At 41.9% G+C, this 13,690-nt stretch overlaps 2 protein-coding genes across 6 annotated transcripts in view; both read left to right on the top strand.

Moving 5' to 3' along the window:
* Window positions 1-13,690, top strand: part of LOC114669151 (aldehyde dehydrogenase, mitochondrial-like) — a 177,465-nt gene that overhangs the window by 30,588 nt on the left and 133,187 nt on the right. Inside the window, exons 10-13 of one of the 3 annotated variants that reach the window (XR_007933891.1) lie at window positions 1,239-1,403; window positions 2,910-3,067; window positions 5,528-5,642; window positions 8,346-8,756. The exons of 1 other annotated variant lie outside the window; for it this stretch is intronic. Coding sequence is in view for 1 of the 2 variants with exons in the window: in XM_028825285.2 (XP_028681118.2) it covers window positions 1,239-1,403; window positions 2,910-3,067; window positions 5,528-5,642; window positions 8,346-8,378 (471 nt within the window). In the remaining variant the exon portion in view is untranslated. Of the gene's footprint in view, window positions 1-1,238; window positions 1,404-2,909; window positions 3,068-5,527; window positions 5,643-8,345; window positions 8,935-13,690 lie in introns of those variants that run through there. One more of the 3 variants, XM_028825285.2, reaches the window with a different exon arrangement.
* Window positions 1-13,690, top strand: part of LOC114669145 (acyl-CoA dehydrogenase family member 10-like) — a 195,828-nt gene that overhangs the window by 94,202 nt on the left and 87,936 nt on the right. The gene's annotated exons all lie outside the window — the stretch shown is intronic.

Here is a 13,690-nt window from a genome sequence, read left to right as displayed (position 1 = left end):
AAACCTGCAGCCACGGCGGCCCTCCAGGACTGACTTTGCCCACCCCTGTTCTAAAGGCTGATTTATACTTAAGCATCAAGCCTACATCATAAGCTATGCCATCAAGAGCAGTTTATTCTTCTGCTTCACGCCATACTGCAGGCACAAATCTGAATACTGCTTGGCAGTGTTTGTAGCTCACAAGGAAAGTGAACGATCCATTTCCTTTTTACATTGTATAGGCAAGAAATAATAGCGACCATAACCAAGTGAGCCTTACTGGAACTTCAATTAATAAACTGCAAACAGCAAATATCTGCCTTGAACTACAAAGACTGCATCATTGGTGACGGTGGTCGATGATTGCGTTTACCTAAGATGAACGGAAACGCTTGTCAGGAAATACATTGTCACCAAACTGGCCAATCAGAGTTGTAGGGGGTCTGCACAGAGGAGGTACACATCAGGCTATGCTGTAAGCTCAACGCAGAGGTACAAATCAGCCCTAATTTGATTTAAACAAGTCATTCAAAAGTAAATCCCAACACTCTAAACTACAGTATTATGCCAGTGATTTGTATTAATGTATTGCTTGTGTTAGTGCTGCATGACTGATGATTGAGCGTATGCCTCTCTCAGCAGACCCGGTGTGGGAAACATGGAATGAAATGAGCTACAGAAATGTGCCACTTGTTCCTAGGATGTCTCTTAATGTTCTTGATTGCTGGTATATTTCGCAATGTGTGTTGTTCTTTAAGTCAGCATGTGTCGAGTAGTGTATCTTTAGTAGGTTTATGTCACTAGCAGTAACTGAGAAATAATCTCTGTGCTTGAACAATTTGTGGGGACTGGTGGGAGGACCTGACCTACTATCCTGTCATAAATGGTTACCCTCCACCCTGAATGAATTTTGAAAATGAAAATGCAATTACAAAATGAAAACGGTGCCCGTGTTACCATATTGAAGGCAAATGCCCAGGGTCTGAGTAACTAGTGACTAACAATGCCATTAATTATTGGACCATCTCTAATCCTGATGTGCTTTCCCAGGTTAATCGCACCGCTTGCAGGAAATCACTAACGCACTTGGCACATTTTATAGACAATGCTTGGCTCCACCGTTTTGATGATGCTGTGGATATTTTGATGTAAAAATATATTTAAAGTGTGCTTCTTTTTGAAGGACGAGGCATTAGTCTTAAGAAGCCCTTGTAGAAGCCATGATTTGAGGTCAAATGTGTTCTGTTCTGTTTTCATAGGTGGATGAGGAGCAGTTTAAAAAGATCCTGGGTTACATCAGTTCAGGAAAAAAAGAAGGAGCCAAACTAATGTGTGGAGGTGGGGTAGCAGCTGACAGAGGGTACTTCATCCAACCCACTGTGTTCGCAGAAGTGCAGGACAACATGACAATTGCCCGAGAAGAGGTATCAACCTTCCTATAGCTGGAGGGCTAGTGGGTGATGGTGTAAAGTCAAACAGCCCCTTCAGTTATGCAGAATAAAATGAAATATGTCTGTCTGTGGAGGAAAATTCACACCAGTAGGCCCCTCTGTAACCGATGATAGTTCGGCTCTTTAGAACAGGACTTGTCACTTCAGAAGTCCTTCATTTTGCCCTGTTTGGTAAGTCGCATTATTGTAGGAGTTCAGCTTTATTAACAGTGTGAGGACTTGGGGCAGATAAATGGCTAAAATGAAGACCGGTTGTTCAGGTCGTGTAGGTAAGTAGAGGTATTCTGCGATCAAGCTTGAAATTGGGGAAATCTGTTTCAACCCCATGTCTCATTAGTTTGTTACTGGGGTCCCACAGCTCTTGGAGTAAAGAAGTACTTTTTGACTTCAGTTCTAAGTGCACTTCTCCTGAATTTCCACTGGTGTCCTCAAGTACGCAATTCACCCTTAAGATGAAACAATTCCGCAGGATGTACTTTATCAATGGCTTTAGGGATTTTTGAAGACGTGCATTTAGTCTCCACATAATCTTGTCTGCTCAGACTAAACAGGTTTAATTCTCTGAGTCTGTCACAGTGGGACATGTCCTTAAGTCCCATGATGCACTTGGTTGCTCTCCTCTGCACAGCTTCAAGTGCTGCTATGTCTTTTTTGTAGCATGGTGAGCAGAACTGCACACAATGCTCTGGATGCTGTCTCGGTAATGTTTTATATGTTCTACGCATAACATCCCTTGATGTATATTCAGCATTGTTAATGATATAAACCATGGGTGTCAAATTTCGGGCCGCAGTGGCTGCAGGTTTTCATTCTAACAATTGACCAGTTTTTCCCTTCATTTTAATAGCCCTGTTTTTAAGAATTCAGTCCTCTCAATTGATTTTCTTCATTAAATGGCAGCCAAACAGAAATGAGATGTGAAACGAGCCAACAGATAACCAGCTAAACCGGGGCTTCCAACTCCAATCAATTTCACTCCAACCAGTTCCTTAATGAGAAGCTGATTCTTGCTGTTAATTAAACCTGTTCACTTAATTTCACGGCTTGCTGCTGCTCTCATTCTGCTACAGCAGAGACATTTCCGAAACGGTTGATTTTCTGGTTTTTCTAAGAACGCCGTCAAAATGTTTTGTTGACCTGAGAGATCAACTATACTGAGACCCTCACCTTTCTTTACGTTCAGATAATGTGGTTAGATGGTCAAGTGGTGGCTCGTTCTGTGTCTCATTATTGTTTGGCTGCTAATTAAGGAAAAAGAAAGAATTAAGGGGTCTGAGTCGAGGTAATTAAAACGAAGGCAAAAGAAGTTAATTAGCAGCAAAAACGGGTCACTAAGAACGTGGTTAGAATGAAAACCTGCAGCTCTCCAGGACTGGAGTTGGACACCCCTGATAAAAACTAGCTTTTTATTTTTTAATTGTTTCTCCACATTGGTTAGATGATGATATGACATGACAAGCTCTGTTTCTTTTTCTGTAGATTTTTGGTCCTGTTATGCAAGTTTTGAAATTTAAATCATTGGATGAAGCAATTGAACGGGCCAACAATACAAAATATGGATTGGCTGCCGCTGTATTCACTAAAGACATCGACAAAGCCCACTATGTTTCCAGCAGAATTCGTGCTGGCACTTTTTGGTGGGTTTCACTGTGATACTTTTTATTTTCAACCTAAATTGTAAACATGGATATGACACCACTCACGTTATTTTTGGCCATGCATTTATTTATTTATTAGATGGTGCCTTTGAATTATTGTTCACCTTATGGGTGGGTGGTGAATTTGTCCCCATATTCCTAAAAACTTCAGATTGCAACAACTGCTATCTGTTATTGACTATCGAGGAAAAAGAGTGAAATGGTTAACACAAAGTTGACCTTTTCAAAATATTTACTTGATACTAACAGTGGGCAAACGTGTTTCTTTTGCAGCATATAAATAATAAAATGTATAGGTGGCTCCATTTATCAAAGCAAGGCTCTTGTTGCGTTACCAATCTATGCGAATACAGTCACACATCGAATTAGGTCTCCATTTGGCCATACGTCTGTTACAAAGCATACAGGTCATTGGGTCTGGTGTGGGTCACTGGTACATCTACTATAACTAGCACAAACCAACCTTCGAGTCTCTTGAGTCTACACACCAGGTCCATGTTAAGCGGTGTTTCTCAACCCTTGGATTGAGCCCCCAGTGAATTGTGGGTTGTTTTCATTGATTTTACCAGTTGGCTGCAACTGGGTTTTACGAGCCAGTGTTTCTCAACCACAGGGACGTGTTGCCAGAGGACCACGGGTTGCCTTCATCAGTATGGGTGTAGGTCTTGGTGTGTCATGTAAGCGATCGGTAGTCCTATGTGGTATGTTTCTCCGTTTCTAAGTGCGCTTGTCTCAACAAGGAGAACCACTGATTGAACTAGTTTCACCATGACAGTGGTTTGCAATTGCTGTTAAGTATGTCATCAATGACATTAAGAGGCAAAACTTGGTAATGGGAGTCGAGACCATAAAGGTTGAGAAACACTGGTATAAGGGGAGCAGCTGCGGCCTACATGTATTAACTTCGTGGAGCGGTGCTGGTCAAAGCAAACTTTAAGGGGCCCTCTGAGAATCTGAAAACATATTAGATCCTGTGAGGTAATAATGATAATAATGAACAGTTACTGTGGCTGATTTTTGGCAGTTTTTAGAACGTTACCCTACCGTTTTCCTGTAACCCTCGGCCTTAGTACAAATTGCCTTAACGAGAGAGAGAGAGAGAGAGAGAGAGAGAGAGAGAGAGAGGTTTTTTTGCGGGCACTGATATGCCACATTGCAGCACCCACCACATGACAAACCAACTCAGGACCCAAGTGCAGCCATGCAACGAGTGACACCTCCACGCCACGCTAGGTCAAATAGAATGGAACAGTGGGAGGGTTTTTTCTGGTGGCTGGAGTGCCAATTCTGCCACCAACCTGCAGGTTTTTCCCCCTCAGATAACATAAAATTTAGTGTTAAAGCACTTTGTAAAAGAAGCAAAGGATACACAGGATGTTTATTGAGGAGTCCAGTCATTTTAATGCAGTCACAGTGAGATTGTGGCAGAGAGTCTAGGAATTTGCTGCCGCTCATGTTTGGGACCGCCAGAACACTTAGAAGGCTGGCGTCCTTCAACATCTGCCATAAGATGCTGCAGATGTTCTATCAGGCGGTTGTGGCGAGCGCCCTCTTCTACGCAGTGATGTGCTGGGATGGCAGCATAAAGGACGACGCCTCATGCCTGGACAAACTGGTGAGGAAGGCGCAGACTATTGTAGGCACGGATCTGGACAGTTTGACATCCATGGCAGAGCACCGGGCGCTGAGCAGGCTCCTGTCAATCGTGGATTCAACGAAAGACCTGAAGAGTGCGTGTACTCCGTTAGGAAGTGGGTTAGACGTGAATTGTCTCTCTCTTCATTTCAGTTAGTAAGTTAAGTCGCTTCCCTGAGCAATTTGCCAGCATGCTGGAGCTGATCAGTCAATGCCGTATATTCGTTGAGCAGCCAACTCATGACCACTGCCAGCCCCGGCAGAACTGCAACATCACTGTCCCTGGGATTCAGCCGCTGCACTAGGTGAGCCTACAAACATCAGCGCTTACCTCTGCGTGCAGCCAGTTCAAGCACAGTTGGCTCGGTATTTACTGAATTTCATCAATGGCGTCAGTTGTACCTTGTACATATAATAATTGATTGTTGCAGTAGTTTTTTTAGTAGTTTTTATAGTTCATTGTCAGTGTGTAAAATGATCAGTGTGTTGCAGTAATTGTGATGCTCTTTGCATAAAAAAAAGTGTTCCATTAAAATTTCACTTTTTTCTTTGTGAATTGTAACATTTACTTAAGTGCAGCAAAAAAGTATTTGGCGTCCAGGGGTGCATTAAACCCCAAGTATGTGGCAGTTTAAGGGTTAAATGACTTCTGTAGAAGAGCAGAGATGTGTACATTGTGATTTCTCATTGTGTGCTTCACTCTGTTTTCAGAAGATAAAGCAGCCTACTGCCTTCTAGTTAGTTATTGTTTGTTTTTATATTCCTATTTCACTATTATCTTTTTTTTTTTTTTTCACCCTGTAGGATAAACTGCTATAATGTGTTTGGTGCTCAGGCCCCATTTGGTGGTTACAAGGCCTCTGGAGTCGGCCGGGAGATGGGAGAATACGGCCTGGAAAACTACACTGAAGTGAAAACTGTACGTATTTCAACTGTGTGTCTCTCTAGCTCCTCTTTAGTTAGTTTACTTACTAAACAAAACAGAATACCGTCTGTTAGGTTTACCTACTCTAGCTGCATGTCGCATTGTTGGTAGAACAGTTGTTGGGCCTACTTAACTTTACAGAGTTAGCATATTTAGCGTGCGTTTATTTATTTTTTTCATAGAAACTCTCAAACTGGACCATTTTCCACTCTCGTATATACATTTAAGATAGCCGTAGTGCCACATGCAGGTTAGAAGCTGTTTACCGGGAGCTCTGTTGTTGCTATCCATCATGCACGTTATTCTATATAACCCAAAGGTCACCATTTTGTGACTGGCGAGTGGCGCTCCGCAGGTTTCCCCAAACTACTTCTTTCGGCTTCTCCCATTAGGTGTTGCTTAAGCAGATCATCTTGTTCCATATCTTCCTGTCCTCATCATCTTGCTCTGTTACACCCACCACATTCATGTCTTCTCTCAGCACATTCATAAACCTTCTCTTAGGCCTTCCTCTTCTCCTCTTGCCTATCAGCTCTATCCTTAGTACCCTTGGCTCATTATACCCCTCATCTCTCCTCTGCACATGTCCAAACCAACACAATCTCGCCTCTCTGACTTTGGCTCCCAACAGTCCCACCTGAGCTGACCCTCTAATGTCCTTGTTTCTAATCCTGTCCATCCTCTTCACACCCAATACAAATCTTAACATCTTTAACTCTGCCACCTCCAGCTCTGTCTCCTGCTTCTCCAGACTGAAACAGATAAATATTACCCAGTGAGATTAATGTTTAATCCAAATTAGTGTGCTCATGAAAGGTGAAGTACACCTCTTAAAGGGTAATCAAAGGTCGAGTGTTGCACATAGTAGATGGCATCACTGGCATTTCTCTCTAGCAAATACTCAACTTGCTTTTATTTGTTACGGACTTTGCATTGTGTTTTTATTTACTTTTTGAGTGTCTCCCTTGCAGCATTTACAGCGGTTAATTGATAGCTAAATTAGGCCATTGTGATCGAGGGTTGAATAAGTGTGTTAGATTGTTGACTGCAGAAAAGGCACACGCTGTCCAAACCCCACTGCACATGGAAAGGCTCTGTGATCAGATTGGTCAAGAGCACCCCGATGAGTTGTTGTCCACCAGGCAGCGGACTTTATTTGTTCATTTAACACCACCTCCTTAGCCAGGATGGCACAGCGACATCTCCATGTTCTTTAGACAGACAGATAGGTAGAACTTTATTTGTCCCCAGGGGGAAAATTTGGCTTTTTACAGAAGCTCTTTACGTAAATAAATAGATAAATATACACACACACCAGAATGACTTTAGAGCAAGAAAATTAAAAAGAAAGAAAACGTTTTACTTGGCTGTCACAGTACCATTAATGCAGACATATTGCTGTTGGCATAAAGGTTCTCCCCCCAGTGTTTGACGCACTTCTGCTGAATGATTCATGGGCTGAAAGTCTTCAGTGGTGTTGCGTCAGACAGATGATGTGCCGCTTTGTTCATAATGGTGTTCAGTTTTGCTTTAATCCACTTGTCCATTACAACCTCCAGGGGGTCCAGAGTGCATCCTTTAACTGGTAACAGCAGCTGAGTTAGGCAAGCTTACCTTTCACCGCCCCGCCCCAATTTCTGAACAGGTGCAGCCCCGTCTGGTTTGCGAACAGCAGGGTCTCTAAACAGAATGTCTAACAATGTATAGTGCATGCAAATATACAATATTTATAGTTTGCTCGGCCGCCTCCACTCCTGTCTCGCAAGCTCCGTCCTCTTCCACCCGACTCCAGCTCCTCGAATGGAGTGAGGTGTCCCCTCTTATCCTGCCCTGGATGTGCTCCAGGTGCACGATGATGAACTTCCGGCAGCCCTCCCCAGTGTGGCGGAAGTGCTGCCCTTGCACCCGGAAGCACTCAGAGCGTACACCATCCCTGGTCCAGCAGCACTTCCTAGTGTGGCGGAAGTGATGTTCTCCAGGGCCCTAGGACTGTCTAGGCGCCCAGGGAAGAGAAGTGACGCTCTTCCGGTCCGTCCTTCCCCCGGGCATCCCGGCGGGGCAGGATTCCTGGTTGTCTATCACAGCAGTCATAAGCAAATGAGTTTTAAGTGTAGATTTAAAAAGTGGGAAGGATTCAATATTTATAAGCTCAGATGGTAGGGAGTTCCAGAGCTGGGGAACAGAGAACTGAAGAATGGTGGTAAGATGGCCGAAGGGGACAGTCAAGTGGATGGAGGAAGAGGATCTAAGGGTACGTGAGGGAATGGCAACATGGAGGAGGTTGGACAGATACGGAGGGGCGAGGGTGTGGAGAGCCTTAAAAGTTAACAGAAGAATTTTGAATTGAATGCGGAACTTTAACTGGAAGCCAGTGAAGCTGCTGCAAGACGGGAGTGATATGGTGAATAGAGGGGGCTCTAGTAATGATTGTGTTTATGTACATGTTGCATCACCGGTCCTGGGGGACATTTTCACACCACTGTATGCTGCAATATGGTATATGGGATTGTATGACAGTAAAGCCACTTGACTTGCCAGAGTCCACCCTGAAAACCCTTGGGATTGGTGAATGGGTTCAGCCCTGTTAATAATCCATGGATGAGCTTCAGCTCCTGTGTAATGGGGGGGGTTCAGGAAATGGATAAACAGCATGTCTTGTTCGTTTGGACCACTTCTGATGTACAATTTCTGTTACAGGTGACCGTCAAAGTGCCCCTTAAGAGCTCGTAAGTCCAGCAAGTTCACAAGGATCTCCTCAACGCAAGGGGAATGGCGTCCTTCACACCGCTTCATGAGCTCTTAAAAGCTGAATGTGCACTTTGCAAAATTTCTACAGCTCTAATGTTCTTTAGATAAGCAAAGTTACTTTTATGGGATGGAGAGCATATTCTCAGTCCTGGGCTGGTGTGCGCCCCGCATGTCAGTCATCTGTCCAAAGCACCTAGTTTGAAGTTTATAGACATTACTGGCGTGAACGTACTGGGCTTATTACCAGATTTCACCCCAGAGTAGTTTTTGTATTCACATATGCAGAAACTGTACACTTCTGTAACGTTCTCTTTCTTACAAACCTATTGTATTTAGTCATATTTTTTTTTCTTTTTTGCTGTCAGTGAAATTCTTCCTCTTTTTGCCTGTGGTGCCTTTTTCTATTTTGGGATGGATTCATCATTTAGTAATAAAGGAATATGTAATGTGAAAAACTCACTGAAATGAAATATGCTGTTTGGCGGTGTGTTTAACCTGACTTGGAACGAATGTAACAATAAACAGATCTGGACTGTGATCTTTTGTTGTCCTCTCCTGCCGTGTTCTTTTCTATTTCACTGGTTACTCATTCCAGGAAATCCATTTGCCCGTTTTCAGATTGCGATCCGTAACTGTAACACTTGTTCACACAGTAGGCCTGCAGGCATTCTGGACATCAAGATGTTAACCTGAAACGGTGACTGTTCCAGTGTTCTCAGACTCGAGCAGTTTCTGAGTTGTCCAGGTAGGATCCAGCATGAGTCACACGCGTAACAAAAGAAAAAGTTATAGTGAAATTTCACAAAAGAACAAATCGCAGAATTTCAGGAAAACCTTTCACACGCAGAATGAAAGGCAGAGAAAAGGTTTTTTCTCCGTTTCATTACAATCTTGGCTTTCTCGTGTTAAACTTCAGTTGCGTTCTCTACTTAACAGTTGTGTGACTTTTCTGTGGTGAACTTACAGGGGCTTCACTTCAGTGTGTTCTGTACGGTTTGTGCCTTACCAACTGCAGATCGTAGACTGAGCTTGTCTCTAGCTATAATGACAACAAAGTTAGCTTGTTGGGATTATACAGAACATTCCATTAACTTTATTTTATGTTCTATAGACCACAATTATTATGTAACTGTGAAAATACTATAACTAATGACCCTTAGACTTTGATTTACAGTTAAGTGGAAATGCAGACTGCTGTGTTTTTTTTAAAGTTTTACGCATTGTACTAAAGAACATATTGTGGATCACTATGACCTTTTATATCTTTGAAGAAATCATTTGAAAACAAACATTGGTTTTCTTTAATGCCCCAGTAACCGCAAGAGCAGCCTATCCCACGTTCCCTTTTAAATGTAAAACCCATGTACTTGTAACCCCCTTGCACAGCCTTTCCTTCTCAAGCAGTGTGCAAGACCCCGAGTTCTTTAGTTTGGTGTCGCCACCCAATAGTTACATTTACTTTCAGTTACATTTAGCTCAGTTGGCTCGTAACAAATCCAACCTTTTCACTCTGTTTAAAGAACAGAAAACTATCTCTTTACTTGAAACCAAGAAACAGACAACAAAACAGTGTGTACAGCACGGAATAAAACACAAAAATGATGAGCTATTTCAAAAAAACTATACGCCATCCTTTCAACACTACTGGTGAGCTCACCGTTAGTACCTATACAGACCCACTATGTTGGGGGTACCAAACGTAGCTCGGGTGCATAGTGGTTACAAATTAAAACCGCACTGACCCCTTCACTATATGCTGGATTTATGTCCAAATGTCTGTTGATGGCGTTCTCATTTGATAGCCAAGATTCGGCCAGCTCTCTGGCACTTTTAGTACTGGCCTTAAATCTTTCTTGTACATCGTCCCAGTTAAATGTATGTCCTGTTGATTTAGTATGCGTGTAGATCAGTGATCATGAGAACTTTCTTCTGACGGCGTTGTAATGTTCATGTATTCGTGTTGCGATTTCTTTCTTTTTTTCTTTTTTTTTTTTTTTTTTTTTTTTTTTTATTATTTTATAAATCCAGCATATGCAAACTTAAGAAGAATATGTTCATAATAAAATCTTTACAACCAATAAACCCCACTATGTAATTTTTGCTATATATTGCCTTTGATTCTTGTAAATCTAAGCATTATCCTCTGTTGAAGGCCCCTGGTAGAGGCTGAAAGCTCAGGAATAAAAACTATTTTATGATACGCGATTCATTTTCTCCCTTTGTTGATCTCCAGTTGCAAATATATATACACACACACACACACACACTAGGGGGCGTTGCCCCCTGCTCGCCAACCCCCCCGGTTTGCAATATCTGCCAGCCGATTTGCGTCTCTGCCACTCGCGTTTGTGGATTTCACTTTCATCAAACAACAAATCTTTTAATTCTCGTGAATACTCCTCTTCATTGGGAAGAAACACAACTTTTCCCTGATAGCAACACGGATTAGATGATCTACAAGTCTCCAACTTAATGTTTAAATCTGAACAATATATTCAATCTCTCTTCGCTGTTCCGTTATTTCACTGAGTAATAATTTCCGTTTGTTAGCGCTAATGTGATCTTTACTCTCCTTTTTTTGAGACTTTGGAATTTTCATACTTCCATTATCTCTAACCTGCTCTGCATGTGTACCGCTCCAACGTTTTTGAACTCTTTATGACGTTCTACTTTGTCATCTACTCTTTGTCTTTTATTTCCGGCCCTCGGCGTAGTTAAATCTCTTGGCACAAAGTCTCATCTCACGGGACGTAAAAGTATCTCTCTGAAAAAGTCGCGTCTCGTTGCAGGATAAAAAGTCGCGTCTCGTCCCAGGAGTTTTTTATTATAATAGAGAGATAAAATCCTCTGCCTAAAAGTGCAACGATTTTATGTCACGTTTTTTGTCACACTTTAAGTCAGGCTTATTTTAAAACCTACATATATATGTCTGGTATCATTCTTTTTGGAATTTATCAAACTTTAATGTGATGATGTTAGATTTTTGGATTCTTACTCCGTTTTTTAATTTATAAACTAGAATATCAAGAAAATTTGTGGTTTTTATTTTTGATCGAGTAAACTTTCTTTCACGGGAACCAACTATTAAAAAAAACAAAAAAAAAAAAACCCAAAAATGACCTATTCATAACACCAATATTTAAATTTAGGTGATTTTGTTAGTTGAAGGTCGAGTTACGATGACCCATTGCATACCACTTAAGTTTTCATGTGATTTTTTCCTGTTTAAATGTCATTTTTTTTTTATCTATAAGAATTGTCAGTTAAAACGAATGGATCATTCAGTCAGTCTCTTATAACTACTCATCGAGCAGAGTGGACCTCAGTTAAACGGTAAGAGAGTCAATATTTTATTCTCATTTCATGATTTTTTTACTCCGTTAAATGATTGATTTTTCTTTTACATATTGAATTTTGTGTTTTTTGACTCTAATAAATATTTTTCTCTTGTACAGTTACAGATTTACTAATATTCTGGTCACAACTCTGGGTTAGGCGCCAGGGGGGGCTTGCCTCCCCCACGTCAAACAAATACAGACAGGCCTTGGGTGGATGAACTCTTCCTCCTTGTGTCTCTCCTTTGGCGCTTCTCTCACCCCCATCTGGTATCAGGAAAGAAAAAAACAACTCGCCAGCGACTTGAACTCGTGTCCTACAGACTTTCTTCTCGTTTATTTCCTGTTTGCTCCGTTCACCCCTGCTGGACACCTTCTATCCGATAGTACCTGTTTGGGAATGGCGTTCACTTTCATCCCACTAACGTGTTTAACAATGTCAGTTTTCTATCCCTCTCTCTGCACACCAGCGTTTTGCTGTACTTTTTTTTTTTTTTTTGTCTTTTCTTCGTTTTCATATAGTATAGATTTTATCGTCTTTGTCAGCGTTTTGTTGCCACTTCTACTAGTTTAGCGTTTTTGTCTGCTTGTTGCTGTGTCTCACTTCGGTGTTCCGGTAAAGTTATCTTTTTAATGGTGTTCAACTCTGTCCACGTGTGTTCCTTCTCCTCTCTTTTACTTGTGTGTTCCTCCAATCCCGTCCCTGTATCGACCTGAAGATGGACCAATGAGGGAGCACTAACGGGTGTTAAGCTAGGCTTTATGCCACCCTGCTCTGTTTTGGGTTACAAGTCACAACCACACTTACTTTAATTTTGACATTAACTTTATTAACATCCTGGTTACATACTGTTTTGCCATTGCAGGTAGGCACAGTAGACAAACGTAAATCTTGGGATACTAAAAAATGAAGACTGAACGGTCAAAGTAGAACTTCTTAGAGTTGGCACAAGGGGGCAAACAAAATCCCTGTATGAGAAACCGAATACGGTATTTAGATCAGCATGAAAAGGTGAGCCCCACCAGTGGCTTCATGTCACATTTAACCTTTAACTCTTTATATCTGATGATGTGGCACATTTTAAATATAACTTGTGTCGCAGGACCTGCCTGTGCTCTGGGCTGTGAGGGGTAGTTGAGCTTAGACGCCAGTGGCTCTACCCAAGGATGTTGGAGAATTACTGACGTTAAGCCAAGTGGTACAGTAATTGGGTGGAGTTGTACAGAATTTACAGTATCTTAGGCAACACAGTGTAATGTTTTAATGGTCTTTATGTGGAGGTGTGTTTTTTTTTTTTCCTCTTTAAAACTGAATCTTTTTATTTAAAGACAAATTTCATTTGCACAAAGTGCCAGTGTAGAACACCCCATATGTGTCTCTGCTCTTTTTGAAAGAAGCTGCGCTGGCCAGATTCCACAACTGGTGGCACATGTGAAGCCATTTAGGTAGACTTGGTAACCCACTGAGGGGGTCTTCCTTGACGTCTACCATGCAGACGGAATGGTTGCTTCACGTCTGTAAGTGTTCTGTTGTCAAGGCAAGAAAGTGGTCTGTAATTTGGTAGGAAAGTGAAACTTGTCTGCTGTCCTCTCGCCATACACATTCACTAACAGGAGATTGTGTGGCGCCTTCACCTGAAAAGGTGGGCAGCTCAGTACGCCTCAGGCACCCCAGTGGTGCCTACTAAGTAAAGCTTTGGTGGCTTTGTTTATTTTTGACGTGTTGGGACAGCCTGCTTTCTTTGTATTTATCACATTGGTTTGTGATTTATAGAGTGTAATAACGAGTAAAGAATTTAAGGTACTTGTGTACTAAACAGACGGCTAGTACCCTTTTCTATTATTGTGACGCAAATGGGATTTTCGTTTTTAATATCAGGCGCCCCAAGGCTACACTAACCTTAGGGACCTATAGGCAACTATGCTCCACTCCCACTAAATTTAAGGTTAGTATTTGTG

Source organism: Erpetoichthys calabaricus, chromosome 18 (assembly GCF_900747795.2).
Source record: "Erpetoichthys calabaricus chromosome 18, fErpCal1.3, whole genome shotgun sequence".
NCBI lineage: Eukaryota > Metazoa > Chordata > Cladistia > Polypteriformes > Polypteridae > Erpetoichthys > Erpetoichthys calabaricus.
This window is presented reverse-complemented; position numbering and strand designations above follow the sequence as displayed.